The 15,166-nt window shown below is 42.0% G+C and overlaps 1 protein-coding gene across 1 annotated transcript in view; it reads left to right on the top strand.

Moving 5' to 3' along the window:
* The first annotated feature begins 317 nt into the window (after positions 1-317).
* Positions 318-15,166, top strand: part of ATP7B (ATPase copper transporting beta) — a 62,605-nt gene continuing 47,756 nt past the window's right edge. Inside the window, 3 exon segments of the mRNA XM_036300391.1 lie at positions 318-725; positions 11,049-11,204; positions 11,207-12,290. Coding sequence (XP_036156284.1) covers positions 489-725; positions 11,049-11,204; positions 11,207-12,290 — 1,477 coding nt within the window. The 5' untranslated portion in view covers positions 318-488.

Genomic DNA, 15,166 nt, shown 5'->3' with positions numbered 1-15,166 from the left:
TTATTCCAAGAAAGTGCTGGAAGTTTGGTAATAAAAAGTGGCCTTTCCCCCCTGCCTCTAGGTTGGGTTCCTGGAAGTGCACATGGCCAAAAGGAGACCTTGCTCAGCTTTGGGAGATGATTGTGCTGGGCTCCTGTACCTGCCTCCAGGTGTCCCAGCAGCTCTGGGCAGGAGCATGTGCGGGCCGTGTGCAGAGTCCCAGTGCCAAATGCAGTGTGATGAGTGAGATAAACAAGAGCAAATATTTGTACAGCAGTGTGCAGTCTGCTCGAATTCCTGAGGCTTGCTGCACGCCAGACCGAAGACTCGCTCGGCCTTTCCTGGGCTGGCTCGGGAGCAGAGTGGAAGCTGTAGGACTGAGCACAGAAAGTGCCTTCCCCATTGCTAGTTAGGGGCGTCCTTTTAAAGCATTGCCTTTTAAGGTGACCAGGTAGTCTGGTGAAGGTGAACTGCTTTAGTGGAGGTGAAGTGTGACCCTGGACACAGCAATGGAGAAAGCTGGGGGTGAGGTGCCTAGGAGCCCTGACCAGTCCTTCCTAGCAACTCGGCATGACTCACAGGGGACCCTGCTGTCTGTCCACAAGTGGTGGTCCTTGAGGCGGAGCCCTCGGGACAGGGGTCCCACCAGGCAGATGCCTTTGGAAGAGGAAGGTTCTCCCCCATCAGAGGAAGGAAAATTTTCCCTGGAGGTTTTGAATGGAACACAGGAAATCCGCTCCAGTCAGGTCAGTGCAATTGCAGAAGGGCTAAAAAGCCAAGAAGGGGGTTATCTGGTTTATAGATGGAGGTTTCTTCCATGTCTTACATATGAGGGGTCAGGGGTACAGATCTGGGATGGGGAGGTAGAGTATGAATATAGCATTGAGACCTAGTAGTCAAGGTGAATTTTCCAGAGATTAAGACTACGGTGGATAAATCTTGTTGAGTTTTATTGCTTCTTATTTTCAGGCCATTTTATAAGCCTTTGTAGAGCAAATGTTTTCCAAAATGAAAATCAGACAAAAATGGTTCTTTTTTTTTAAAAAAAATTTAAAATGTATACTTTATTTTGTTAACATCCACATTTCGACTCAATAAGCATTTCAAAAATGTTTCTGGAAAAAGAAGCTGCTCTTAAGCAAATGAAAATTTTGTTTAACTTAAAGGCCTGGTAATATTCAAAAGTAAGGCCGGGTAACATTTTGAAAAATGATATCTTTTAGTAGGACAATTCTGGGTGGGACTGATGTCTGTAGGGGGTCTTTTTCATTGCCCTAGGTACGCTGAGAGAAAAAAGACTAGTTAGATACCAAGGAAAACTTCCATAATTACTTTGCCCTTTTAGCAGTTATTTATTTTTAGTGTTATTTGTTTAGAAAGCCCCCAAAACTAAAATTTTGTGAAAAGAGATTTTTGAATTGTACTATGCAAGAGATTTATGTAGAAGAGATTTATGAATATGCATTTATGCAGTTCCTGGCCAGCTTTTATATTTTTAGCTCAGTGTCTAAGGTAGCAAAATAGTAAATTTTTTTTGAAAATGCTTGAGAAAACTTCTTTAAAATGAACTTTCTTCTGTCTTTTGGACTGGCAGAAGGGGAAAAATGTCTTTTAAAGCATAACTAGAAAAAACATGAAGTCTGGAGAGGCCATTCCTGCCTCCCCCAGTGTATTAGCAGGTTCTGCAGGTTGGGCTAAGCCTGTGAGGTTCCTAGAGAATTACCTCCTACCCGCAACAGGAGCAAGTTAACCCAAGGGACCTCAGTGCCTGACCTGGGTGCTCTGGTCCCGGCTTCCACAGACCTTCTGAGCCTGGTCTCTTTTTAGAGTCTGGTCTTTTCTTAGGCCCAGGACAATAGGCTGGAAAGGAATAGGCCCCTGCCTCTCAGAATCCCTCTTTGGGGGAATGGGAAGGGTAGAGGTTACTAGGGACTGGTTCCAGCTGGAAAGCAGAATTCCTCTTCCTCTCAGAAACAACTGCCCAGGACTCCATACCTATGGCCCCACTGACTACTTTGGCTAATCGTGGCGGCTGTTTTTATTTGACTCTAGGGTCTGTATCTCTGATAGTATATCAGTCCTCAGTAATCAAGCTGTTGAATGAGTGAACAAATAAAGGAGAAGTGGATTTATATTGTTAGGTTTGGACTTGACCATTTTAGAAAGCAATATACAGCATTGTATGTTGGGTGAGGGGAGCATAGATTGGATTTTATTTTTGCCTAGATGTAATCAAGCTAGCCCAGATGGCACAGGTATATCCCTGTTAAAATAAAGGGGGAAAATTAGATGTAGTGGTGTGATCCAGTCACTTAAAGAAGTCTCTACTGTTAACGTAAAAACATTCAAACTGTAAAAAATTTTTTATGAGTTTATTTGAGCCAAACTGTCAACAATTGCCAGGAAGCAAAATCTCAACAGATTGGGATATTGCTCCAGAGAATGGCAGTTTTTCATCTTGTTTTATACATTACAATCAAAGGAAGAGATGTAAGTGGGTTACATGAAATCCATTGGTGATAGATTAGGGAGGTGGGAGAAAGCAAAGGAGGCAGGTAACTTCTGGGATTGGATAAAAAGTAAAATGATAGACACATAGTTCTTTTACCCAGGTGGGTACAATAACAATGAAGGAATTTATGGTCTGTGTCCTGACACCCAGGCGCATTTGGTTTTGCCCTGTGGGGTCCGGAAAAAGAAGTTACAAGTTACCCTGACATTTCACAGGCATATTATCTTAGATACAAAAAGACAATAGGCGTAGTTAAGGTAAAGATTGACCTTTGTCAGGGAAGAAACTGGCCTAGGGCATGGCTACCCACTATAAACTGCTTTTAATTTTAGACCATTCTTTGTGGTTATAGCAGCAGCAGCAGTACTATAATATTATTTGTTTTTCTAGAACACTTATCATTGTATTTCTTTAATCTAGTTTCTTCAAAATTAGTATCAATAACAGATTATAAAAGTGTGGATTTGTTTCCCTTCTAGACAAATAGGGTATAGTGAATGTTAATACATTCTTGCACATTTTCCCTCTTTAATCTATCATGGATGTCTTTCTATGTCAATAGAGTGTTTGGGGTGATCAGGCAGGCAGGCAGAGGCAGTTAGGGGCGATCAGGCAGGCAGGCAAGCAGAGTGGTTAGGGGCAGTCAGGCAGGCAGGTGAGTGGTTAGGGGCGATCAGGCAGGCAGGCAGAGGAGTTAGGGATGATGAGGCAGGAAGGCGAGTGGTTGGGGTGATGAGGCAGGCAGGCGAGTGGTTGGGGCAATGAGGCAGGCAGGCAGGCGAGCAGTTAGGGGTGATCAGACAGGCAGGCAGGCTAAGGGGTTGGGGCAAATCAGGCAGACAGGCAAGTGGTTGGGGTGATGAGGCAGGCAGGCGAGCAGTTAGGGGCGATCAGGCAGGCAGGCGAGTGGTTAGGGGCAATCAGGCAGGCAGGCAGGCAGGTGAGTGGTTAGGAGCCAGCGGTCCCGATTGCAAGAGGAATGTGTAACTGCCAGTTTAGACCCGATTCCGCAGGCCTAAACTGGCAGTCACACATCCCCCAAGGAGTCCTGGATTGTGAGAGGGTGCAGACCGGACTGAGGAACGCCCCTTGCCCCTGTGTACAAATTTCGTGCACCGGGCCTCTAATCCTATCTAATAATAGACAAACATGGTAATTGACCTTACCTTCACTACGCCTCCCGTGGGCTAATCAGCGAGATATGCAAATTAACCACCAACAAAGATGGCAGTTAATTGGCATACGTAGGTGCGAAGCGGCGGAGCGAAGACTGAAGGTGGCTCCGTCCAGAGCAGTGAAGGCTTGAAGGCGGCTCCGGCTGGAGCGAAGGCCTGGGTCCCGGGTGCTGGAGGGAAACCGGTGCTGGCAGCCAGGGGAAGGGAAGGCCTATTGCACGAATCTTTTTGTGCAACAGGCCTCTAGTATAATATAAATAGCTGAATTATCTTAATATCATTGTGTGACATTCCTTGTAACCAGTGATAATGCATGTATCTAATGTAGGTTTTTCAGATCATTATTTTATCATAATTCTGGGGAATAACTTAAGGGAATTATGCTCCTATAGAGCATAATTATGCTTCTGACCTAAACTATTTTTTTCCAAATATAAAAAAATATTCCAAGATACTGACAGTTGCTTAATAGTGACAGACCTTTTATTTAAAATTTCTTTGTTTAGGGGAGCTTGAAATATAGTGTTATCAGAGAAGATTCTGTAGCAAAAAAAAAAAAAGCTGTTGATAAAAATTTGATGAAGTAATTGTTACAATACATATATGTTAAAAGCAGTGGAATTCTCTGAAACGGTTAAAGCAGTAGAATTCTCTGAAACAGTTGATAGTAAAACTGAAATGAGAGTGTGAATGGGTTTCTGAGGTAATATTGTGAAGTGCTTCTTGGGAGAGGTCTTATAGTTTGTAAATTTCTAAATTTGATTTTGTTGTATATAGCAAACAATATGTTCATATGTATGTATTGAAACTTGTTAATTTTATTTTTTGTTAATGCTACTTATTCTCCTGGGCAAATAGTGGATATACTAAATCCAGTTTCTCCATAAGGGTTAATGTTTTTTCTTGCTGTGGTCAAGCGAACAAAATAGGCAATCAAGGGTCATTTGTATGGAATTTTCCAGAAAGTGCAGTCTGCACCAGGGCTGGGGCTGGCCCTTAACGTCAGAGAGCAGGTTGTTGCACACACAGCCCAGGCACATAGTGGACCCTTATCAATGTCTGCATTAATTAATGCCTGAGTTTGGGTTAGTTTGTTTTTTTCAGTAGATGAAATTTAAATAATAATCACTGGAAGCTCTTTCTGGACTGTTGTGAAACTATGTTAAAGGACAGTCTGAAGGGATTAAAGTGGGGGTAGGGGAATAAGTACACTAGTTTTAATTATTAGTTTTCCTCGTCAGTAAAATGGTAGAAAATAAGTTCCCTGCATATCTCCCTGAGCTTCTTTTGAAGATCAAATGAGGCCATGTTTGTCTTCATAGTCAATCATTTTCAAATATTTATGATGTTAGCCTTTTTAAGTCGGGGCATGTCCACTTGCCAGCGGGGAGCAGGCCTAAGCTGCAGTCGGACATCCTTAGCATTGCTGAGGAGGCGGGAGAGGCTCCCACCACCACCGCTGTGCTGGCAGCTGGCAGCCTGGCTTGTGGCTGAATAGAGTTCCCCCTGTGGGAGCACACTGACCACCAGGAGGCAGCTCCTGCATTGAGTGTCTGCCCCCTGGTGGTCAGTGTGTGTTATAGTGACCAGTCATTCCCAGTCATTCTGCTGTTAGGGTCAATTTGCATAGTACCCTTTTATTATATAAGAGGATTGTATTATTCTCCATAAGAACGTCTGTAAACCTACTTTTGCCCCACCCTTATATATACAGATAGTAAAAAATCAGCTTACCCATAAATAACCTCAATTTTATGTATTAATACATAAGTATATGCTCTTGTAAGTCTATATGCCTATAAATTTAACATGGGGACATCGATTCCTCCTCATTGGGGGGTTGTAGAAGCTGACACCCAAATGCCTGGTTTGAATATGATCTTTTCAAGTGGTCTCTTAAGATCCTCCCTCCCCTGTGAATCTCTGACATCCATTGACTCCTATATAATAATGCCCAGTGACTGAATGGTGGAATGACCAGAATGACTGGTCAACCAGTCACTATGATGCTCACTGACCACCAGGGGTCAGACGTTCAACACAGGAGCTGCCCCTGGTGGTCAGTGTGCTCCCACTGAGTGGGATGAGTGGCGTTCCCACAGTGGGCTGATCCCTTCAGGCCACACCCCCCACCAGTGCATGAATCCTGTTCACCAGGCCTCTAGTTATCAGATAAGAACAGAGCCAGGCAGGGACTCAGTCACAGTGTATTCAGGAGGATGTACAAAATTGCCACCTCTGCCTGTGTCCTGTCTCCTTTCCTAAGTGTAGTTGTTTTGAGTGCATTTGGAGTTTATTGAAGAAAGCAGAGAGAGTACTGATGTTCTACTGTAGTTTTCTGAAGTTCCCGAGATAGCTAGAGGTGACAGATACTAAGGGATTAAGGCCAGGCTCAGCCTCAGGCAGCTGGCCTCAATGGTCCTGGCCACACCCTTCCCTACTACATTCACTCTATACTGCTCCAGTGGCTGGCTGTATTTCTTTCATTTTGCTTTTCTGCATTGTAGTCTCTTTCTGTAATTAACATGGCTAAAAAGAAAAAGTAACCTCAAAAGTTGTTTTTAAAAATATAGAGCCTGCTAGACTTTTGAGCTGGATTTAAATCCCAGCTCTGTTATTTAAATGGATTTGTGGCATTGGATAAATCTCAGTCTGTCTCAACAGTAAAATGGTGATAACAATGCCTCCTTTTGAATAACCTTGAGTATTAGGGATATAGAATGTCATCCTTATAAAATAACACTGAGAATCATTAGCTATTTGCTATCATTGGGTCTGTGTACATACCAAAAAATCAGGACTTTTCTGTATTTTGAATTCATGAAAGTTTAGGAATATAAAGTTGTATGAGGTAGAGGTTATATATTGGAAAAGTTGCATGACATTTTTGGCTTATACATGGTTAAGGGCATTATACACCCTTCAAAGTGAAAGAAGTCTCAAGGATAAGTGGGCAAGTGGTACCCTACTTAAGGGTGATGTGGATCCATATGTAATTGAGAGATCTCAAAAGTGACTAATGGTTTTTCCACTATGTACACGATAGTATTGCTCTTTGATGTGTAATCATGGTTCTTTTCTACAACTTTTCAATTTTAGTTTGGCTTTGAAAACTTTAATCAAAACATGCCACCTGATTTCCAATTTCTTCATACCAGATTGGCCTATCTGAAAGTCTTATTTTTCTTTCCTTGCTCCATCTTGTTGAATCAACACTTTATATTCCTTTACCTGTTTTTACCTGGCACTCTCAGCAAATTCCATGTGACCTGGGTGCCTAAAGAGATAGTAAAGAATAGAAATTCATTTGGATTTCCCTCTGTGAAATCCCTCTCTCCTCTTGTATTTGTAACCCTTTCTAATACTAATGCCTATCATACTAGTAGTTTATTAAAAATTCAAAAGCTTGCAAAAATTCTTCCCCAACCTGGTGTTGGGCCTGCAGAAGAAGTCCCAGATGTTTGTCTTCAAAGAGTACATAATTTAGTGAGAATTAAACAACACTAGGGCTTCTACAAGGTTTCCCCTGATACAGCATTTGTCTCCTGGGCCCACACTCTCCAGTGCTGTTGATGCTTGAAGAGCCCTTACACCTAAACTTACTTGTTTGAACTCATTACATGAGTTTTTTTCACCACGAAGGATTGTCTTCAGAGTGGAATTAAAAGCATGCACACCCACCCACCACGTGTGCACACTTATAAACTATCCAACACTGAATAACTGTTAGGAGATTGCTTGTAAACCTTCAGATACTCTGCTGATTCATAAAGTTGGTTATTTGCAAAGTGTTGTCCTCTGTAACTGCTTGTCCTTGGAAACCTGCCTGTCAGGAAGGGGGGACCTCTGAGCATTGTTTGCTACAAACAAATAGCTTCCAACACTTCTGCTAACCCTTTTTGGCAGTAATCCAGGGATTAAGAACCAGCACTGTGATTTGGGGTTTGGTAAGGTGTAGCTAGACCTAAGACAAAACAGGGATTTATTTTCCCAACAGACTGGGTGGTTGAGGTTTATGTCTTATTATAAGGAGGCAATTTCTGCTTACTAACATATTAAAGTGAATGTCCTTAGGTATTTTCTTAGTTTTCCCTTCATCTTTTTTCAGTTAAATAAATATTTAATTAATATCAATTACAATTTCAATCAAGTCACAGTTCTGGATCTCCTTTATACTCATGTTATTTTATTTTAATTTTTCAATTAATTATTAGAATTTGGTAACACAATTTGGTATTATACAATAAGTTGTACAGTGAAAAGTAACTCTTCCCCCTCTTATACCCTAGTCACTTGATCCCTTCAACTGTCCAATTCTCAAATTCTGTACTAGTTTCTTATATATTCTCCCAGAGACAATCTATGCATATATAAACATCTATATGTATAATAATGTTTTTCTCACACAAATAATGCTAGCATACTGTGATAGATTCATTTTGGTGGCCCTTCCAATGAACTACACCTCCCTGTGTTTAAGTCTTTATGTAATTACCTCCATATTGACTGAACTTGGCCAGGTGACTGGATTTGACCAATGGCAAACTAGTAAGAGTGATGCTTGATATGTGCTAGCACATGAGATCTGTTCTCTGGGAATGCTTACTATTGTGACATTCCCTTACAGAACCTACAAACCACCAATTGTGAGGTGTACCCAGCCTAGAGGCTACATGGAAGAGAACTGGGGTTTCTGTGACCAACAGCTTCCAGACAGCAACTGGCATCAACTTGCCAGTCATTGTGATGAATGAACCATCTTGGAAGTGGCACCTCAGCCCGAGCAGTCCATTCCAGAAAATGCTATGTGGCATAGAAAGCGAGCTTTCCATATTGAGCCTTGTCCAAATTGAAAATCTATGTGCATTCATTATAAACCACTAAATTTGGTGTCATGCAGAATAGATAACTGAAGGTACTATGCATTTCTGTGCCTTGCTTTTCACTGAACAATATATTAGATATCAGTCTATTTCAGTATTTACAAAGTTGCTTTAATCTTTTTAAGAGCTGGATAGTATTCCATTGTATAGCTGTGCAATGATCTAATTAATCATCCTCTTATTTATGAATATTTATTTCCAATCCTTTGTTGTATGCTTCCTTTTGCATATAAACATATATATTTACTGGCTAAATTTTTAGATATAGAGTTGCTGGGTCAAAGAATATGTGAATTTGTAATTTTAATACGTATTGCCAAGTTGCCTTCCAGAGAAGTGACATTCCCATTAGTTCTGAGAATCAAAATGAGTGCCAATCTGAATGGTGAAAACTATGCCACAGTGAGGTTGGAATGTTACATTTCTCATTTAATAGTTTTTTATATATTATTAAGCCACTTGTATTTTCTTTTTGATGAACTACCCTATATCTTCTGTTGGGTTGTTAACCTTTTTCTTCTTTGAAGGACCTTTTTATGTGTTAAAGAAATTAGCTCTTAGTTTGCTTAATGTAAAGTCAAGCTTTTCCCCCTCAGTTTCTTTAACCTTTGCCTTGGTTTGAGCAATTTTTTCTCTTATTATAGTTAGATATATCAATCTGTAATTTTATAGCTTCTGGATTTTCTTGTTTTTGTTTTGTCATATTTAGACTTTCCTCACTCTGAGATTATAATAGATATTCCCCCATGTTTTTATCATTCTGCTTTTTATATCTTCCTTTTAAATCTATCTGAAATGTATTTTGATATATACGTTCTAGATTTATATTTTTCCAGATAGATTTCTGAGGTGTGGCTATCCAGTTGTCAGTGAATACTGTTGAGCCATGTCATCCTTATATACTACATTTCCATATTTACACCATATATAATTTCAGTTTATTTACTGAATTCACCAGCTCTACTTGGTTGCTGTCCCTTACTTAATTATTCCCTCTTTTCTATACTATTTTAGAAAATGCTATAGTAAGTATTTTTAAAAACAATTCTTTATAATTATTAATCTCAAACTAGCTTATGATTTCCTTTGTGGATATAAAAATGAACATTTATAGTCGGTTTTAAAAGTTACTTAAACTTTATCTTGTTTAGCTGCTCAAAATCTGAAGTTAGAAAGATTACACATTTTATGGATGGCGATACGGAGATCAATCCATGTAACAGATTCATCTGAAGATAAGTAGGATTGTGTAGGAGCAGAGAGTGACATGCTTTTTTATCATGTACCATGTATAAAGGCCTGTTCCAAAATTTCTGAAATATGTAATAGTACTGGCATAAAAACTGTATCTAATTAAGAGAGTGCTGAGGCTGGGACCTGTGAAAGAAAATCATGTATGTTAATAGAATGGCTGTGGCCTCATCATTATGAGAAGAAATCAGGCAATTATACTTGTACTGTGGTACATTAAGAAAATGGGTCCATTTAATTTGGTGACACACTTGTAATTTTATGTAATGCTACAGTTGTCCTGAACACTAGGGAGGACAGTGACACTCAGCAAAGGCAGAATTGAGAAGTTTCTTGTTAAACTCAACTTCCTGTTCTTCCAGCTTTTCCACTCCTGCCCTTCTTGCCCCAGCTCAGTTCCTCTGACTCATGGAGCACACTTTCAGATCTTTTTCCTCTGGTATATATGGTCTGACCCCATGGGGCCTGGAAGGTCTGCATTTGGAACATGCCGTGAGTTTGACATGCTTGAGTACCCTGTGATTGTTAAGGATAGTTAAGCCCTGCTGAGAGATTAAGACAGACACACCTAGAATGAGATACGGAATTAAGGTGTTACCTAATTTTTGTATTTGCATTGCAGCCAGACCCTTAACTTAGAGCTGAAAGGACCAAGTTGGGTGGTTTCAGGTACTGGGGGAGGGTCTCTTGGGAGATCTGTGGGCTGCTGTGCTTACTGCCTCTGTCACAGGCCTGCATGCTTGTTCTGTGCTTGTAAACTGTGTCATGTAAACTCCTTTCCCATAGACATCTCCACATCTAGGTAAGATAAAACATTTCACTAAGGTAGGCAAGTTGACTTATAGGTTCAGAATCACAGAATGTCAGAAATAAAAGGAACCCGTCTGAACTCTTTCATTTGATAAACACAATTGATCTTTGAACAACACTGATAAGTGGAACTTTGCAGTTCAAATCTGTGTTGTTTAAAGGTCAACTTTTTAGATCTAAGGTTGGGAATTTATGGATGCGGAGGGCCAGGTATTAAGTTTTTGCGGAGTCAAAGTTATATGCAGATTTTTGACGGTAGGAATTGGGTCAACTGTAATGTCTATAGCTTTCTTTCCCTGCATTTTATGCTTGTGTACTCTTGGGATGTTTAGACACCAGTGGCATTGCTTTCCATTTTCTCAGTGACAGACAAGGTGGGATAGTTTAGAAAAAAAAATTTGTTTTAAGAATAAAAAATGTTATTTCTTTTTCTTTTAGATTCTGTCTAAACTTTCTTTGCCTACTCGTGGCTGGGAACCAACAATGAAACAGAGTTTTGCCTTTGACAATGTTGGCTACGAAGGTAGTCTGGACGGTATGTGCCCTTCACAGACAATCAGTGGCACCATCAGCATTTCGGGCAATAGACTTTACACATGACTGGCAAGTCATGTGTAAAGTCTATTGAGGGCAGGATTTCCAGTTTGAAAGGCATTGTGAGTATAAAGGTTTCCCTGGAACAAGGCAACGCAATTGTAAAATATGTGCCATCAGTTTTGAGCCTGCCACAGGTTTGCTGTCAAGTTGAGGACATGGGCTTTGAGGCCAGTATTGCAGAAGGAAAGGCTGACTCCTGGCCTTTAAGGTCCTTGCCAGCCCTGGAGGCTGTAGTCAAGCTTCGAGTAGAGGGCATGACCTGCCAGTCCTGTGTCAGCTCCATAGAAGGCAAGATTGGGAAACTGCAAGGAGTGGTGAGAGTCAGAGTCTCACTCAGCAACCAAGAGGCAGTCATCACTTATCAGCCTTATCTTATTCAACCTCAAGACCTCAGGGACCATGTCAACGACATGGGGTTTGAAGCTGTCATCAAGAACAAAGTGGTTCCTGTAAGCCTGGGACAAATTGATATTGGACGGTTACAGAGTGCTTACTCAAAAACACCTTCTACTTTGAACCAGAATGTCAATAACTCTCAGACCTTGGAGCAGCAAGGGAGCCATGTGGTCACCCTGCAACTGAGCGTAGATGGAATGCACTGTAAGTCTTGTGTCCGGAATATTGAAGAAAATATCAGCAAACTCCCAGGGGTTCAAAATATTCAGGTGTCCTTGGAGAACAGAACTGCCCAAGTACAGTACCATCCTTCTTATGTTTCCCCGGCGGCCCTGCAGAAGGCGATTGAGGCTCTTCCACCAGGGAACTTTAAAGTTTCTCTTCCTGATGGAGCAGAAGGAAGTGGGACAGATAACAGGTCTTCTACACATCACTCCCCTGTCCCTGCTCAGAGAACCCAGGTGCAGGATGCGTGCTGTACCGTGGTGCTTGTTATTGCTGGCATGACCTGTGCATCCTGTGTCCAGTCCATCGAAGGCCTGATCTCCCAAAGGGAAGGTGTGCAGCAAATATCAGTCTCTCTAGCTGATGGGACTGGAACGATTCTCTATGATCCCTCTGTAATTAACCCAGAAGAGCTCCGAGCTGCTGTAGCAGAAATGGGATTTGAGGTTTCCATTGCTTCCGGTACGTAGTTAACCCTGGGGTTGTCTCCTTTCTCTTTGTGTCTTATGGCATCATACCTGCATGTTTGGACAGGTGAGCCACACTCACTGCCTCACATGTGGAACATGGTAACAGAATTCTGAAACTTTCCCTTGTGTGTTAAGTTTTTCAGGCTAGAGGACTTAGAATTTCCAAGTGTTTATTTAGATTTTGCCTCTTGTGTAGCTGGGACTAAAATGCTGAGGTCCTTGGACTCTTGGCTTCTTTTCTGAACAGAACCCTGATTCGTTTTTGTTTGTTTGTTTTGTTTTTTAAATATATTTTTTATTGATTTCAGAGAGGAAGGGAGAGGGAGAGAGAAATAGAAACAACAGTGATGAGAGAGAATCATTGATTAGCTACCTCTTGCATGCCCCCCCCACCGGGGATCGAGCCCACAACCCAGGTGTGTGCCCCCCCAGGTGTGATTGGGAATTGAACCGTGACCTCCTGGTTCAGAAATTGATGCTCAATCACTGAGGCACCTTGTCTTTTAAAAAGAGTACAGTAGGAATATCAGGTCCTTCTCTAACCAAAGAATCATCATCATTCTCCCTGAAGATTTCTCTGCTAAATAGAATAAAATCATAAAAATAATGTAATATTAGGCTCACCACCCAGAGCCCATTCCCTTAAAAGTGGGAAGTAAGGGAAGGACTTAAGGATGATTTCCTTTGCCCCCCACCCTTGATGGCTGTGAGAAGATGGATGGGTGAAATGTTCCACAAGAGCACAAAGGGTCCCCGTACCTTGATGTCAACCTCACTAAACAGAGTTTCCAGGGTTGTGGCCATCCCTGCTCCCCCCTCTTCTCATTGACTGGTCATTTGCCTATTTTTCATTTTCCTTACATAGGAGCCCAGCAAATATAGCATAATTTCTATCGTACGTCAGGACTGTGCGACTGAATGAGTGCCACATGGCTTCTCCTGAGAGCTTATGTTGTAGTGAGAAGGGTTCTGAGAGGAGGGAACCCTTGCAGTGTAACGGGACAAGTCCTGTGCAAGCCCAGGCAAGGGGCACCTGAGCCAAGCTCCCAGCTTAGGCAGGTCTCCTCTGGGAGAGTGAGTAGGAGTGAGCCAGTGAGGGGCAGGGGATTGGGGTGGGGCAGGAGGGGTGGGGAAGTGATCAGGGACGAAGCAGTCTGGATAGTGGTCTGAAGGCCTGAGCAGCAGCACAGTGTGTTGGGGAAGCTGCAGAGGAGAGTGGCCTGAGTGTGAGGACTCACAGAGGGTGGTGGACAGTGGCTGGGCCACCTCAAATAGGCCCTGCATGTCAGGTTGAGTTTAGACTTTATTATAAAGGCAGGGGGAGTCACCAGAAGATTTTGATCAGAGGAAATACAGACCAGATTATGTTTTAGGGGACCAGTCAGTGTTAGGATGCAGTGGGGGTTGAGGCAGTGAGACCCCATAAGAGGCAGGGTGAGAAATGATGTGGGCTAGAGAGCAAGAGATGGATTTGGAAGACACTCAGGTCAGATCTGCCAAGCTTGGTGTCAGATTAAGGGTGTGTGTGATGGGGCCAGGCTAGGGAGGAAAGGGAGAGCCTGGGATGAGCCCCAGCTGAGGTAGATGCTGAAGGGTGGCTGGGCTTATGAGTCCTAAATTTTGGGGAGAGTGGGGCTGGTAAGTCCACATGGTTCACTTCAGTTCATATATGCAGATTTGAGTGATTGGAGCCAGAGATGACAGAGGACCTAGGAAGGAAGACTGAGTGTGAGAAGGGAAGGAGCAGAGGAGGAATGTGATGGCACTGGTGTGGAAGGAATTGGGGGGGTAGGGGGGTGGGAGGTAGTGGCACCTATAAGAGGAAGATCTTGCAGGCAAGTGACATGAGAAGAGGGCAGAGTCCTGGAAATAAAGGAAGAGGGTCCAGAGAGGCTAAGGTTTAACTAAGAGGAGACCATCGGCTGGAGTTGCTCACTGCCTGCATGGTGGTAGGGAGGTGCAGACCTCCAGTAGCTTAGGTCTGGAAGGGACAGAGTGGGGTAGAAGACAGGGAGGGGTGGTTGAGAGAGGCTGAGGATAAGGAGGGAGTGTGGGACATTTTGTGAGGGACAGCTATTGGGTGATAATGTTTTTACTGTTTAGATTTCAAGATACATGCCCTGTATGTCAATGCAAATGCAGGGTGGATGAGAATGTGGACAGTTTCTCAGCTTCTGGATGGAGCTGCATGCTCGTCCCTAAGAAGAACTTGTGGGCAAAGCCCACTGACCATACTCCGGGCCAGCTGCACTTGGTTTCCCACATCCATTTTCTCCATTTTCTGACCATCACTGAGATAAAGAATTTCTCCCTGGAAAGTTTGCTCTGTTGTGATACTTTCCTGCACACACACACCTTTAAAAGGTGTGGATAAGTCAGGTGGAGTGACTTGGCGCCATCTGTACTTTGTCTTGTACCAAGTTTCAGGAAGGAGGTGGGTTTTGTTTATTTATTTAAAATAAAAATAAATAAGGAAAACACAAAAGAACAGTAAATCCTGTACTCAAAAGGTGAGAAATGTAGTATGAAGCCATCATCTGCTATATCTGTGTGAAATTTAAGGTCTTTCAACAGTGGAATCAAATTATTGGCAGTAAAAAGAAATTTGCATTGAACTACATAATCCAGAATATTTGGATTAAATTAAACCTAAAAGAAAAAAAGCCAGTGATTTTTCTTGGCCAGAGTTATAAGAGCTATGTTTATCAGAAGAGGTATTTAGGATATCAGATTTACCAAATAAGAAATATAGAACACCTAGTTAAATTTGAATTTCAGATAAATAACTTTTTTTTTTTTTAGTGTAAGTATGTCCCAAAGGGGACATACTTATACTAAAAGATTATTCATGGTTTTTCTGAAATTCAA

The sequence above is a fragment of the Myotis myotis genome, unplaced genomic scaffold (genome assembly GCF_014108235.1).
Source record: "Myotis myotis isolate mMyoMyo1 unplaced genomic scaffold, mMyoMyo1.p scaffold_m19_p_3, whole genome shotgun sequence".
Classification (NCBI taxonomy): Eukaryota; Metazoa; Chordata; class Mammalia; order Chiroptera; family Vespertilionidae; genus Myotis; species Myotis myotis.
The sequence above is the reverse complement of the archived record's forward strand: the minus strand, read 5'-3'. Positions and strand labels throughout refer to the sequence as shown.